Here is a 14,838-nt window from a genome sequence, read left to right as displayed (position 1 = left end):
AAAAATAATAATCAATAAATACCACAAGAGTATCACACCACAAGGGTCACTGTTGTGTCAGCACAGCTGTGATTTGGCAGCAGATTGAGGCAGCAGATCCAGAGAAGATGATCACAGCAGGTGTCAACAGTACAGTGTGAACAAAACTTTATAAAGGAGTGAATCACACAATCACACAACAGATTAACTTGATCTATTTGTCTACACAAACATTTACCTCAAGATTCTACCATTCTACCATCAAATGTTGCCAGAAACAGGTAAGCTAAACTGTTTTCCAACTAGCTATATACTTACCAGACATACACTCACCTAAAGGATTATTAGGAACACCATACTAATCTGTGTTTGACCCCCTTTCGCCTTCAGAACTGCCTTAATTCTACGTGGCATTGATTCAACAAGGTGCTGAAATCATTCTTTAGAAATGTTGGCCCATATTGATAGGATAGCATATTGCAGTTGATGGAGATTTGTGGGATGCACATCCAGGGCACGAAGCTCCCGTTCCACCACATCCCAAAGATGCTCTATTGGGTTGAGATCTGGTGACTGTGGGGGCCATTTTAGTACAGTGAACTCATTGTCATGTTCAAGAAACCAATTTGAAATGATTCGAGCTTTGTGACATGGTGCATTATCCTGCTGGAAGTAGCCATCAGAGGATGGGTACATGGTGGTCATAAAGGGATGGACATGGTCAGAAACAATGCTCAGGTAGGCCGTGGCATTTAAACGATGCCCAGTTGGCACTAAGGGGCCTAAAGTGTGCCAAGAAAACATCCCCCACACCATTACACCACCACCACCAGCCTGCACAGTGGTAACAAGGCATGATGGATCCATGTTCTCATTCTGTTTACGCCAAATTCTGACTCTACCATCTGAATGTCTCAACAGAAATCGAGACTCATCAGACCAGGCAACATTTTTCCAGTCTTCAACTGTCCAATTTTGGTGAGCTCGTGCAAATTGTAGCCTCTTTTTCCTATTTGTAGTGGAGATGAGTGGTACCCGGTGGGGTCTTCTGCTGTTGTAGCCCATCCGCCTCAAGGTTGTGCGTGTTGTGGCTTCACAAATGCTTTGCTGCATACCTCGGTTGTAACGAGTGGTTATTTCAGTCAAAGTTGCTCTTCTATCAGCTTGAATCAGTCGGCCCATTCTCCTCTGACCTCTAGCATCAACAAGGCATTTTCGCCCACAGGACTGCCGCATACTGGATGTTTTTCCCTTTTCACACCATTCTTTGTAAACCCTAGAAATGGTTGTGCGTGAAAATCCCAGTAACTGAGCAGATTGTGAAATACCCAGACCGGCCCGTCTGGCACCAACAACCATGCCACACTCAAAATAGCTTAAATCACCTTTCTTTCCCATTCTGACATTCAGTTTGGAGTTCAGGAGATTGTCTTGACCAGGACCACACCCCTAAATGCATTGAAGCAACTGCCATGTGATTGGTTGATTAGATAATTGCATTAATGAGAAATTGAACAGGTGTTCCTAATAATCCTTTAGGTGAGTGTATAGCTAGGCTAATTTACTTTCATAATTACTAGCTTACTTACTAATAGGTAAATTAAGTTTTGTGCAGATGTGTAATGGAAATATTATGTTTTTAATTTATTTGCTGCACAGCAGCCTATTTTACAGTCTTCTATAGCTAAAAGTGTTAATAAGTTTGTTAGATAGCAAAGCCCTCAGCTTATGTCAGAGGACATTGTAGTGATCCACTCAGAAACCAATCAGACTAGTGTAGTGAAAAATTTCTTTGCCTTCAGATGAGATAACATGGATCCAGAGGGAGCTGTTAGCCTAGCGTCCAAAGAAAAAAAAATAGGAAGAGATATTGATTGGGAAAAATGTTTCATTTGTCAAGACAAATATGGAAAATACAGCCAAGATAAAGCCCTTTGATTGAAGTGATTTTTCAGGAAGTGGTGTCTTTGTGCTCTTTCTAGAGATTATTGTAGTATAATATTGTGCAATATTTTTGCAATATAATAGACACACACCATTATTTGCATTGCGCTTAGCTTGACCTTGCTTATTCAATCCATTCAGTCTCAAAGGGATGAGACTGACAACCTGAGAGCCAACCTCTGCCAACCTGAGAGCCACTGCTTTGATGGGGAAAAACATACCTTTGCCATACGACTATTACATAGTTATTACTACTAACTAGTTACTAACCCCTAACCCTAAAGAAGTAAGAGAGCAGTTTTGTTAGGATGGAATTAATAACTATAGTGATATGTGAATTAAATATAATTTGTGTTACAACCTGGTACACTAATTAAGTCAAATAGCATCATAGACCATCATCTACAGTTCTAAATTTCCGCCTTGATATTAAAGTATTATAACTTGTGCAGCATTGCACTGTCTCTTCCTACAAGCTTTAAACTTGGCTTGACTCATTCCCATAGATATGGGTACTGATTGATAGAGGTTTTGGGATACTAGGTTATGTTTCCAAGCTGATATTCACTTTGAAAACTGGTTCTCTTTAGGCGGAGATTGTTTTTTTCATGTTCTAGTTCTGTTGTCTCTTACACTGTACTATAGATGTTCATTCTGACACTTCAGCAGACATCCCATGAGTGTTGGCTTTCATTTAATACCATTTTTATGAATATGGTCCTTGTGGTTGTGGAGATATTCAACATTTACTGTTGGCATGTCGTGTTGAGCAGGAAACCAAAAAATTGGCCTGAAATTGCTTGTACAAGTCACAAAAAAAAAAATCAGCTTGACAACCACCCTAATATCTTACCTATGGGTGTCTTCTAACTAAAAAAATAGGGTGACAGCTTGTACCAAAACATGTCCGCAAAAGTCTTAACGGAAGCCCTTTTCAGAATTGGCCCCCTGACTACATGGAAAACAGTGATAGATGGACTTCTCAACCTTTACGCTAAGGAGAAAATCCAACGCAACTTTGAGTCGACCAAGCCAAACATGATTTTGTATTTCTGCTCAGCTAGCAACAATGGGCATCAACCACACACCATACGCTAATACTTTTTCATATACTGTCTACTTTCTTTGTATAACAGTTCTATCCAATAATGTATTAGAAAGGACTATTAAACAGACCATAAACAAATGGAGAACAGGAGCGCTGTGTGCTCAGGCTCTAGCGTTCTCAGCGCCGTCAAAATAAAAGTCACAACAACAAGCGTGGCTTACGTCACTTCAGAGTTCCTACTGGCGGTGCAAACGCAACCTAGTTCCTAGAAATAAGTTCCTAGAACAACCCGGTGCGAAAGCCTAACCCTAAGCCTAACTACACAGTTAACTATATCTGAAAAGTTACAAAAGGACCAAAAACACAAAAAATTATTCCACAAAAAAGTAGTTATCACTATTGCACAAAAAAAAAAAAAAAAATTAACACTGTTTTAAAAATGAACTGAAGATGTCATTTGTGATGACAAATTGTCACTTCCTGTGACAGATCAAAAACTCGCCACACACACACACACACCACATCCTTTGAGCACATTTCTTGTAATATCAAGTCCAAAAAGGGCTCCTGAACATGAATAGAACAAATGACAACTGTGCTATTCTCTGCTGCTGTGTTAATAATTCCACGGAAATCTAGCAAATTATAAATGAGTTTTGTTATTTAGGGTTCAGTGGGCGGAAATATTAAAGATGTGGGCTTATAACGGACACCGTCATCACTATTCTCCCCTTAATCAAGATTTTCTTATACATGATTAACCTCAGTATACCACTAGTTTAGTCAAAAAGATTTGTGAACAACGACTTAAATTTAGTTCTGTTTGTCACACAAAGACATTATAGCTTCAGAAAACAAGTCATGCACTCACTGGCATCTTTAGGTACACTCGCTAGTATCAAGTTGGACCCCTTTTGCTTTTAGAACTGCCTTAATTCTTCATGGCATAGATTCAACATTGTGCTGGAAACATTTCTCAAAAAAATGTTGGTCTATATTGCAATATAGTATCAGGCAGCTGGAACAGATTTGTCAGCTGCACATGCATGATGTGAATCTCCCGTTCCACCACATCCCAAAGTTCCCAAAGGCTGTTTGAGTTAAGTGAACTCACTATCATGTTCAAGAAACCAGTTTGAGATGATTTGAGCTTCGTGACATGCATTATCCTGCTGGAAGTACCCATCAGAAGATGAGTACACTGTGGTTATAAAGAGATGGACATGGTCAGCAATAATATTCAGGTTGGCTGTGGCGTTTAAACAATGCTCAATTGGCACTAAGGGGCTCAAAGTGGGCCAAAAAATATCCCTCACACTATTACAACAGCACCACCAGCCTGAACCATTGATACAAAGCGGTATGGATCCATGCTTTCATGTTGTTTATGCCAAATTCCGACCCTGAGTTTTAAAAAACATATTAAAAGAATGTACAACTCTATTAAATATAATATCTCCATCTTTAGACACATTAGGAATAGTTTGACAACTGAAGCATCTTTCATGTATTTTAATGCTATGATCTCTCCACACATCACCTACTGTTTGTCCTGTTGGTCTCAGGCCAACGAGACCACACTCAAACCGCTCAGATCGGTCTATAATCAGGCCTTAAAGGTGCTTGACAGAAAAGCCCCTTGCTATCATCACTGTAATATCCTCAGTAAATATAAAATATTAAGTTTTGATTCTCTAATTCGATATACAAATTTAAGACCTATTTTCAAAATTGTTAATAATATTGCTCCACCCTCAATGAAAAAAATCATAAAACTTTATTCTGAACAAACGAACCGAACATCCCGCTCCACTGCTCACAGAAATTGTGCTATCCCGAAAAGATCCTCCGCCTTTGCACAGACAGCCTTCTCATATAAAATCATGGGAATCAACTCCCAGATAGTTTGAAATTATCTGTGGATCTGAATAATTTCTCTCGAAACTTAAAAAATTACATCATCGATAACCAGCTGTGTCAGCATCAGCTCATTTAAAGTCTACAAATGTAATATTGAAGTAAATGTTTTTGACTATGTTGTATATATTTTAGGATGTTATGGTTTTTTGATTAGTTTTTTTTTTATTTATTTAATGTTTTAATATTGTGCACCTGTCCGGGGACTACAGATGGAAAATAGCTTTTGCTAATTCTGGTACAAAACATCTTTTCGAAAGATTAATGTATTTTGTACATTGTCCCTGACAAATAAACTAATAAAAAAAAAAAAAAAAGAATGTTGCAGCTGAAATCGACACCAATGTTTTTCCTATCTTCTATTGTCCAATTTTGGCGAGCCCGTATGAATAGTAAGCTCATTTTCCTGTTCTTAGCTGACAGGAGTGGCTCTCTGTGTGTCTGCTGCTGCTGTAGCACAGGTGAATAGGTGTACCTAAGTGGCCAGTGAGTGTGTGTACTTCATATATGCTTTTTTGAAGCTTGACAGACATGTTATGAACTACTGTTGTATTAAAAAGGAGGTAACACTTTCCAATAAGGTTTGATTTGTTAACATTAGTTAATGTATTAACTAACATAAACTAACAATACATTTGTTACAGTATTTATTCATCTTTGTTAATGTTAATAAAAACCCAGCTGTTCATTGTTTGTTAGTTCACAGTGCATTAACTAATATTAACAAATACAACATTTGATTTTAATAATGCATCTGTAAATGTTGATATTAACATTAATATCAATATAATCAGTGCTGTAAAGGTTTTGTTAATTCTTAGTTCATGTTAACTAAAATAGTTAACGAATGAAACCTTATTGTAAAGTGTTCCCAAAAAGGACTGAATTTTGTGTTCAACATAAACAATACTTGCATACAGGTTTAAAAGAACATAAGGAAAAGTAAATAATGACACATAAATCTAATACATATTGTAATGTAACAATATAAACTCCCAATTTCTGAAGAATTAGCTCAAGATCCCAATACATACAAATTGTATAACTTAAATGTATAACTTTATACAAAACTGTACCACGTTTTATATCAATCAATCAATCAATTAATTTTTTTTTTTTTTTTTTTTTTTACTATTATGAGTTAAGACCAATCAGCACGAATGGTCACAGCCTACTGAAAACCATTTCGGATCAAATTCAGCAGTCTTTTAATCAGGCATTTTCCCTTCCAGTTCTTCCCAGTATGGAAAAAGGACAATATTTAAGAATAAATAAACAAACAAGCAAGCTGCAAATTATATAGGCTAATTATTATAGGATATCAATAAGGCTATCTGGGAGACTGTCACGAGACTGAGTTTTCGAATCTTCATATTTCAGTTAAAGTTTCTTCTAGTTTCTTTTTCCAAGACGTGGTTTCGGTTTTTTTGTTTTTTGTTTTACTTGAAGGCCATGTGATGCACGAGCAATTAATGAAAAACGTTTTTTTTAGCCAAGCAATTCAATTTAGTAGGTTGTAGAGTCCACGGTTACAAAGTAACGCTAAACCTCAACATATGCGCTATAACCTATGCAATAACACTGTTTAGGTTTGCCAAACATATAAATGTATTATTCCCGTGATGTTCCTCAACTTACCGCTTGCTCTGGCAATTGTATTATGCTGATGAGCGGCCGTCATTAAAATCAATATAACCAGCATATGCATGTCCACTTGTCCCGGTGAATTCAGAAGGAACGCAGACGGGTAAATCCTCACAAATGTGTATGAAATCGCACCGCCAGGCAGAGAGGTGCGACATTTGAGTGGGTTTGATAGGAAACGTCACTTTGTGTCCACACCATCTTTCACTTTCACTTCGTGGGCGCGCCCGTGCGAACTACGCGGTTTAGGATATAGCAGGGCTTACAAGGCACTTAGCTTACGCTTTAAATGGACATGGAGAGTAGGCAACACAGTTAAGGGCAAGTAGCCGAAATGTTTTACTCTTGTTGTGTCTGTAGCCTACTGTAAACGAACGCCTGCACAATGCTGTCACGATCATGCCGCTGTCACGACGCTCAGTGCACGTCTTTTCCCTATGTGTTAAATTTAAGGCTAGATTGCGAAATAACAATTATAAAGAATGGACCAATCACAATTCATTATGCAAGTACATGAGAGAAAGAGAACCAATCCATCCGAAAGTTATTGCAGCGGTTATTTAGCCTACATACTATGCCTGTATAGTTTACTCTATAGTGCTTTTAGGCTCCATCTATCATAGATGCAACAAAAAATGAAGGGGTCAATATTATCTAAAAGCACTATATGATTTGTTTACAAAGCAGTTTTTTTTGTTGTTGTTTTTTTGTTTTGTTTTTTTGCTGTCATTATGGAGTATGCTATAGATTTGTTTAAAATATATATATATATTTTTTTTTTCATGCTAAAATGCTTTAAAAACTTTTTTTTTCTCCAAACAAATCTACTCCATAATGACAGCAAAAAAAAAAAAAAAAAAAAAAAAAAACATATTTGTTATAACAGGGCTATATATAAAAAAATATTAATAATAATTAAAAATGTAAAATATGCAGACCCTTTGTGCTAAGATACTTAAAATTTAGCTACGGTGCACCATACTCTGACATGCACTGCATCCGAATTCGAATACTTCCCTACTATCTGAAAACCAGTATGCCAGCAGAGTAATCTGTCCAAATACCACAGCTGGACTTCAATTGATTTATGACATGATTTGGAAAACACACACCTCCTGTCTATAAGGGCTGTGTCCGAAAGCTGAAAAATGCTAACTCCGCAGCAACATATGGCAATGTCCAAATCCAATGATTATGTAACATTCTGTCTATTGAGATTTTTGAAGGCAACATAGATGTATCATATATCTTCATTGTCTATGATATCTCACTATCTCGTGCGTTCGATTCCATGACAGTTGAGCGAAAAAATAAAAATGGCATTTGAAATTGGGGCTGGTGGTCAGTTTGTGAGTAAAAGTATATTTTTGACCAACTTTTTCCACTTTTGATGTAATTTCTATCGAGAAACAGTGGTAACAAAGGAAACGGTAAGCGCCACCTACTGTCAGAGAGTGAATTTGCATTTTCATTCAGTCTGTCTGCTGTTTTTGTTTTGTGCAGTTTAACGTAGCATAATTATTTCACAAAGATAAAATTAGACCATTCTGTTTTTGCTTTAAATCTTGAAATTCTACAATCTAATTTAAATCAAAAACAACTGCTCATGCGTGCAGCATTCTTGTTTGGATCGTGATTAATGCAGTGCTTGCCTCGACCAGAGCACAAAACTCACGGTTCGGATCACATTATGGTTTTTGAGTTATGGATCGGATCATTTTTCAGATCAGCAAGGAAAAAAAGAGCCATTTCAAGTGGCTACAAATAAGTTCCAGGCCCCCAGTTTGGCCTGTAATATAGCAAATAAACGACAAATACATTTGCTTAAAAAAAAAAGCATCAGGATAGATCCCAAAATATGTCAGACAGGTGAAGGTCAAGCCAGAGAAATGACAGATTAGACAAGCACTAAAACACACTGGCAATGATAAAAGGGCAGAAAGAAGCGGAATCAAGAGGGGAGTAGGTTAGAGACAATGAGCGGACGCCAACCGGAAAGAATGAGAACAAAAACAAATCTGATAGACTTGAAGAGATTAGATCGATTAGAGAGCTCCGTAGGCTATACTTTTTACATTTGTAAAAGGTCGAGGTAAATGCTGTTCTTTAAACTTACCTGTTTATCAGTGAATCCTGGAAAAGGACATGCGTTTTCCTATCAGCACAACCATTTTGAACAGTGAAAGCATGTGTTTCAGCATATTAGAAGGATTTAAGGATTGTGTAACCCTGCAGATTGGTGCTTATAATGCTTTGCACTGGTACTACCACATTCATGTGCTTAGGGCATACATATTTTTGTCCAATAAAATGCTCTAAGAGTATCTGTACTCATTCTTGTGGCACCATCAGCCTGTCATGATATAATTTTAATGACTTCCAGAACAATTAGTCACCTGGCATTTAAAGCTCAGGTGACTGGCCTAAAAGATATTTGAGATTTGAGATATATAGACTTAAAATATTAAAATATACTTGGGAAATTAAGCTTTTTCCCCTTTGTTGTTTAATCCATGGGACTGGACACCAGTTATTCATAGTGTAAATGGACGAATTAAGTCTGTTAAAATTAAGTGTCAATATTAAATATAGTGTGGGGGAGATACATACTTCCGAATCTACCGTACATAATTTAATTCTTAATCACTGTTATAACAGAGGTGAAAACTGGCAGAACGGTAAGTTCGTGTAAGTAATGTGTAAAACGGGTAAAAATGTAAGTGCATTTTTCATATTTTGCTAATTATCTGGCAGATAATTTTACTTGTTTTATGTAAAATGCATCTTGAAATAAGACCAAAAAAAATTTTTTTTGCAGCGTGAATGAATCTGCATTGATACAGGATGCCACTAGAGGCGCCAGAACGCTTGTTTACACTGTATTTTAGTTATCTTTTTGAACGTTTGTGAGCTCTTCAAATACTTTATTTGATTTTGTTTACCCTATTGTACTCTTATTTAGATTTTTATATTATTACCTTCCTGACACTTTTTTTAAATACATTTTTTTTTCTTGTTTTCTTGTTCTGTTTCTGTTTTATTTCATATGCATTATTATTTAATATTTGAATATGAACGAAAGTGCATGAATAATGTTGATGTTTATTTAAAAAGCAAGGCTCCGCAGTCCGCACAATAAAAGAAAAGAAAAAAACTATAGTGAAAGAAAACGAGTGACGCGAGTGCGTTTGGCCACAGTCTTTGACGTCATCCATCCGCGACATCATTCTTGTAGCATGATATGCTAACCGACAGTGCAGAACGAGTAGAGCATTTATTTTCGTAAAAGGTGTGTATCTAGCTTCAGATATTTGAACATTTAAAATGCATGAGTGGTTTAAGCTTAGACATTAATAATTTACTATATTTATATAGCACAGTAAGCGTTGCAAGCCGTTTGGAAGTGAATGCTAAATGCATAAATAATACTTGACTGTAAGAACCATGTTTTATCATTTTTGTAACGGAAGTTCTAACTGTAGGTTAATTTTGAATGTGGTTTTATGTTTAAAATACATATAGACGTCTAACTGACAACTCGTGTGATACTTTAGCTTCTGTTACATTGCACACTGATGTTTGGAACACGTTTATATGTATAATCCTGTTTCATGTTTGTGTATTTCAGTGTTTTTATTTGGGAAGGAGGTAAAATGTCTTTATATGATGATTTGGGGGTCGCAACGAGCGACACTAAAACAGAAGGATGGTCTAAAAACTTTAAACTGCTTCAGTCTCAGCTGAAAGTGAAGAAAGCTGCATTGACACAAGCAAAGGTGGGTCAGTGTTTATGCCACATGCCTGACAATAATACAGTGTGTCTCTTTCTTATATTAATAACTGGAGAGTTTAGGTGTCAATGTTCCCTTTATCATGTAAAACCTGAAAATATAAGGGAATTTTAAAATGGTTTTCCATGAAAAAAATCAGAAATGTCTTCATTTATTTTGTTTCTATTATTGGTTAGATTTAAAATATTTAATTAGCTAAAAATGGATCATTGTGAGTAATATCTCTATCATATATTATGTTATTTATAATATAACAACATATATCATACATATATTTTTGTACATGATTATCCAGTAACTACAAATAACTTGAAAAGTTATGGAAATTAATTCTTGAGTCATGGAAAGTCGAAAAGTGTGACGGACAAATGAAACTGACTTCTTTTGCAGACTCAGAGGACGAGACAGTCAAATGTTCTAGCTCCGGTTATCGATCTAAAGAGAGGAAGTTCAGCAGATGACAGACAGATCTCTGATACACCTCCACACATCGCTGCAGGGATGAAGGTAAACAATGTGTATATTACCGTCTGATTATGCACGATTTAAGGAATTTTTTTTAAAGCTCCAGGTTATATGTGTTGGCTTTAGTGGCCAACAAAATTGTGTTTATGTATCAATGGCCCTGTTTACACCTGGTATTAAGATGCGTTTTGGTCGATCGGATGACAAGTACACGAGGGAGACACTTACCCGTTTATACCTGGTGTTTTAATCTGTCTCTTTTGTCCACTTTCAACCACTTCTGTCCTGATGTCTTCAAGGGGACCGTCTATGGGCGGGTAAACGTATGGGTTTTTTCAGATCTTTAGATCTAATGGACTAAATAAGCTCACACAATTTACATATTTATGCGACTGGAGACGATGGAGAAACGCCCAAAGAGCATCAGCTTTAGTTTGTGCTCTGATAGCGGCAAGACAACGCCGAACGCGGTGAGTGTTAGAAATCAGGAATGGTGTGAGAACATTGTGCTTGGTAAGTTTTTCATCTGCAAACTGTTGGAAATTTCCAGGAGACTTGGTTGTATCTTCAGCAGGATTCTTAATTAAGAACGTCACGGCAAAGTTCTTTTTCGTTCTTCGTTTAGGGGTAAAACAAAGTTCAAAATACGTGAGCAGCGATATACTGTTATCGAACATACAACGCCGCCCACACTGCTGAGAGAGCAAAGTTTAGATGAAAATGTAAATATATGCCATGCTTTCCTCTCAATAACAAAATAAACACACAATAAAAGTGAGAAAACGGCGAACATTTTAATAAAGCATCTGATCTTAGCAACGTGGATATGTTTATTTGCACAAGCAGCTTTGTTGTATTAAACATTGACAACCAATGTCAGTGTATCATTTCATCAGAAGAACTTAATTCTCTACTATAAAGCAGCTCTTCCAGTGTGTTCATGTTTTCACTCGCAGATGTCTGACCTCGGCCGACTTAACAGGCCAAATGAGCCAGAAAATATTTCCATGTGAAAGAAGGCGGAGCCTCCACACACACCTACCTATTATGTAATCTCCACGGACCAATGATTGTACAAAGCTGTTTAGCAGCCGGAACTAACTTTGGCAAGCTGTTTTTCGTTTCGGCCTGGTTTTGTTCGAAATTACGTCACATCAGTTCGTTCTTCGATTTCGCTTGAAGTATATCGGGGCCTTAAGGGAGCTGGACATTGTATTTTATAGGCCTTGAGTGGGCAGTCCTGTATTAGTTCTTTTCAAAACTACAACTGTTGACACGTACGACAAGTTATGGTAACATGTCGTACAAATTACATGAACAGAAAACCATGTAGCATAAGAGTGGAATTTCTGAAAGTCCATGGCGCCTGAATAAATGTGGAGTCCATTTCCCACGTAGAGTCGCTCAGAATCAGATGAGACTTGTTCATGGATGTCTGAAGTGTTGCTTTACACCAGGGTGCCGCTTATAAAGACATCATGGCATATACACATACCTGTAACCAGTGTTGGTCAAGTTACTTGGAAATAGTAATTAGTTACTGATTACTGATTACTTCTCCAAGAAAGTAATCCAGTTACTTTACTGATTACTTATTTTCAAAAGTAATTAGTTACTTTTCAAAAACATGATGCACGACCTGAATACGCTATAAAGCAATAGACCTTTCAGCCTAATTCTATTCTTTCTGCATATTCCATCATCTAAAATTGAATCAAATGAAACATTCTCTTTTTTAAAACTTGTTTTATTAGTTTCAATATTTTAACTTTATGCACATTGCATCAAGCAAAAATTAAATTAAATGCAACAATCTCAGACTTGGAAGAAAATAGTTGAACATTTAAACCTATTTTCTGCACATTCCACCATATTTTAATGAAATAAAGAAAGTCCTTCTTCTGTTAACTTATATTTCTGCATATTCCAGCATATAAAATACAAATATTTTTACAAAATACAAATAATAAGTCTCTCCTGACCCAAATTATGAACATTTACGTCTTTTAACAGTAAAGTGCAGAGAGGAGTAAAAATGAGTTCACCAAAACAGAAAATGCTGTTGCATGCCACCTTTAGGCTGTTAGTCCAGTCTCATTTTATGGCTACCCTGACAAGGCCCTATGTTTTTTTGTTTTCTTTCGGTGTGCAACAGTGGTTATATCGCATCAGCAGAAGCTTCTCAAACCTCATATCACACAGTCTGTTCCTTTTCGGGGAAAGCACCAATCCACCTAAACTGAACAGCCGTTCCACTGGTGCACTGGATGGAGTTGGAGTGTTGTATTTCATGTACATCTTTTTGAAGTTTGGGAACTTATTCAGAATCTCAAGCTCATACCCTGACCTTAAATAGTCAGTGACTTCATTTTCTGCTGAGAAGCTTTCTGTGGGCTGGTTCTCAAAATCAACAAAATCAATTTCAGCTGGGCTGGCTGCCAGTTCAAATGCTCTCTCCTACGCTCATCTCTCAGCCATCGAAGTTTGAACTTGGGACAAGTGGCCTCTGCAAGAAGTCCTTCTTGGCTATCCAGTACAGCATCAAAACGAATCTTGATGGCCTGTAAAATACAATATGATATATCTAAGAATATATTTATTTTACTATATAAATTGGCTATTTTAAAGGCAGGGTAGGCAGGATTTTTCCCAAAAACTTTTTCCCAAATTTGTTTAAACTGTCTTTATATACCAATACATAATTAAAATGTAAGTACTCTGAAAAAGAGAGTATACAAATCGAGTGTCTGTAGTCCTCTCAGGGCTGCAATAAACACAGCTACTCATTTCCATTCGGAACGAATGAAATGATTGGCTGGGCGACTGTCACTCTCCCTCGCTACCATGGCTACCACCCCTGCTACTACAGGAGCTGCCCACATGCGCGCACCCGTTTGACTCGTGGAGAGGAAGAGGCACGGAAGCTAGGAAGAATCACAATTATGGCAGAGAAAGAGCAGTCAAAATTCCCAGAACCTGCATATACAGTCAGTGAAGGCAAACAAGGCAAAAAAAAGGAACTCGTAAGATAGAAAGGTAGGCTACTTGTCTCCGGAGTGTAACGTTAGTCCTCATCAGAGCCAACAGTGCTTTCATCGTGGAAGCTCTTACATGCAAAACACAGTGTATGTTATGAATCTTACACGAAATTCACCTTTATCACAGTGTAACTGATGGTAATGGGAAACCGTGTATCAATGCAACCTGTTTTTAGCTTTTTCTTATGATACTAGCTCGTTACCGAATCAAACTCAATATATTTGAAGCTTTACCAGTATCGATTATGTTTATATTTATAATGATAAAGTTAGGTATTTTATTACATGTGATTCTGACATGATGTCACTGCATGCACTGCGCTCCTCTCCGCTTGGCGCTGGCAAACGCGTCCTCCAAGCTGAGCGGTCGGCATCGCGCGTTCATGTGTTTTGGGGGCGTGGCTTTGGAAGGAGCCCAGAAGGGGGGGGGGGGGGGGGGGGGGTTAATACAACCTTTAAAGGGATAGTTCACCCAAAAATGAAAATTCTGTCATCATTTACTCACCCTCAAGTTGTTACAAACCTGTATGAGTTTCTTTGTTCTGCTGAACACAAAGGAAGATATTTGGAAGAACGTTTGTAATCAACAGATCTCGGTCCCCATTGACTTCCATAGTAGGAAAAAAATATACTATGGTAGTCAATGGGGACCGAGATCTGTTTGGTTACAAACATTCTTCCAAATATCTTCCTTTGTGTTCAGCAGAACAAAGAAACTCATACAGGTTTGGAACAACTTGAGGGTGAGTAAACAATGATAGAATTTTCATTTTTGGGTGAACTATCCCTTTAAGTTTTTGTTGGTTCTCTGTGTTTACGTTATTCAATGATGCTGCTGCAATCTTTACTTTGTTTTGACATCAGTGTCTCTTTCCAAAGTAGCTATCCTGTCCGAGTTGTTTCGCAGGGTTCTATTGGATCATGTGAAGTCTAACAAAAGGTAGTGCTTTTCTGTATTCTGATAAAAGCCTGTGGTGGAAATTCACCTATAAGTCAGGCCACTCAATAGTAA

General features: G+C 37.2%; 2 protein-coding genes across 19 annotated transcripts in view; one reads left to right on the top strand and one right to left on the bottom strand.

Annotated features, from left to right (window-relative positions):
- il15ra (interleukin 15 receptor subunit alpha) overlaps positions 1 to 6,988 on the bottom strand; it is a 26,094-nt gene extending 19,106 nt beyond the window's left edge. For 13 of the 14 annotated variants that reach the window (XM_084407542.1, XM_084407544.1, XM_084407546.1 and 10 more), the window contains exon 1: positions 6,527 to 6,741. In XM_084407542.1, coding sequence (XP_084263668.1) covers positions 6,527 to 6,596 — 70 coding nt within the window. In that variant the 5' untranslated portion in view covers positions 6,597 to 6,741. Of the gene's footprint in view, positions 1 to 6,526 lie in introns of all 14 variants that reach the window. The other variant, XM_084407545.1, reaches the window with a different exon arrangement.
- rbm17 (RNA binding motif protein 17) overlaps positions 6,736 to 14,838 on the top strand; it is a 20,599-nt gene continuing 12,496 nt past the window's right edge. For 2 of the 5 annotated variants that reach the window (XM_084407533.1, XM_084407530.1), the window contains exons 1-3: positions 9,692 to 9,821; positions 10,161 to 10,308; positions 10,714 to 10,830. In XM_084407533.1, the coding sequence (XP_084263659.1) occupies positions 10,186 to 10,308; positions 10,714 to 10,830 (240 nt within the window). In that variant the 5' untranslated portion in view covers positions 9,692 to 9,821; positions 10,161 to 10,185. The other 3 variants (XM_084407534.1, XM_084407531.1, XM_084407532.1) reach the window with 2 other exon arrangements.

The sequence above is a fragment of the Rutilus rutilus genome (genome assembly GCF_951802725.1).
Source record: "Rutilus rutilus genome assembly, chromosome: 4".
Classification (NCBI taxonomy): Eukaryota; Metazoa; Chordata; class Actinopteri; order Cypriniformes; family Leuciscidae; genus Rutilus; species Rutilus rutilus.
This window is presented reverse-complemented; position numbering and strand designations above follow the sequence as displayed.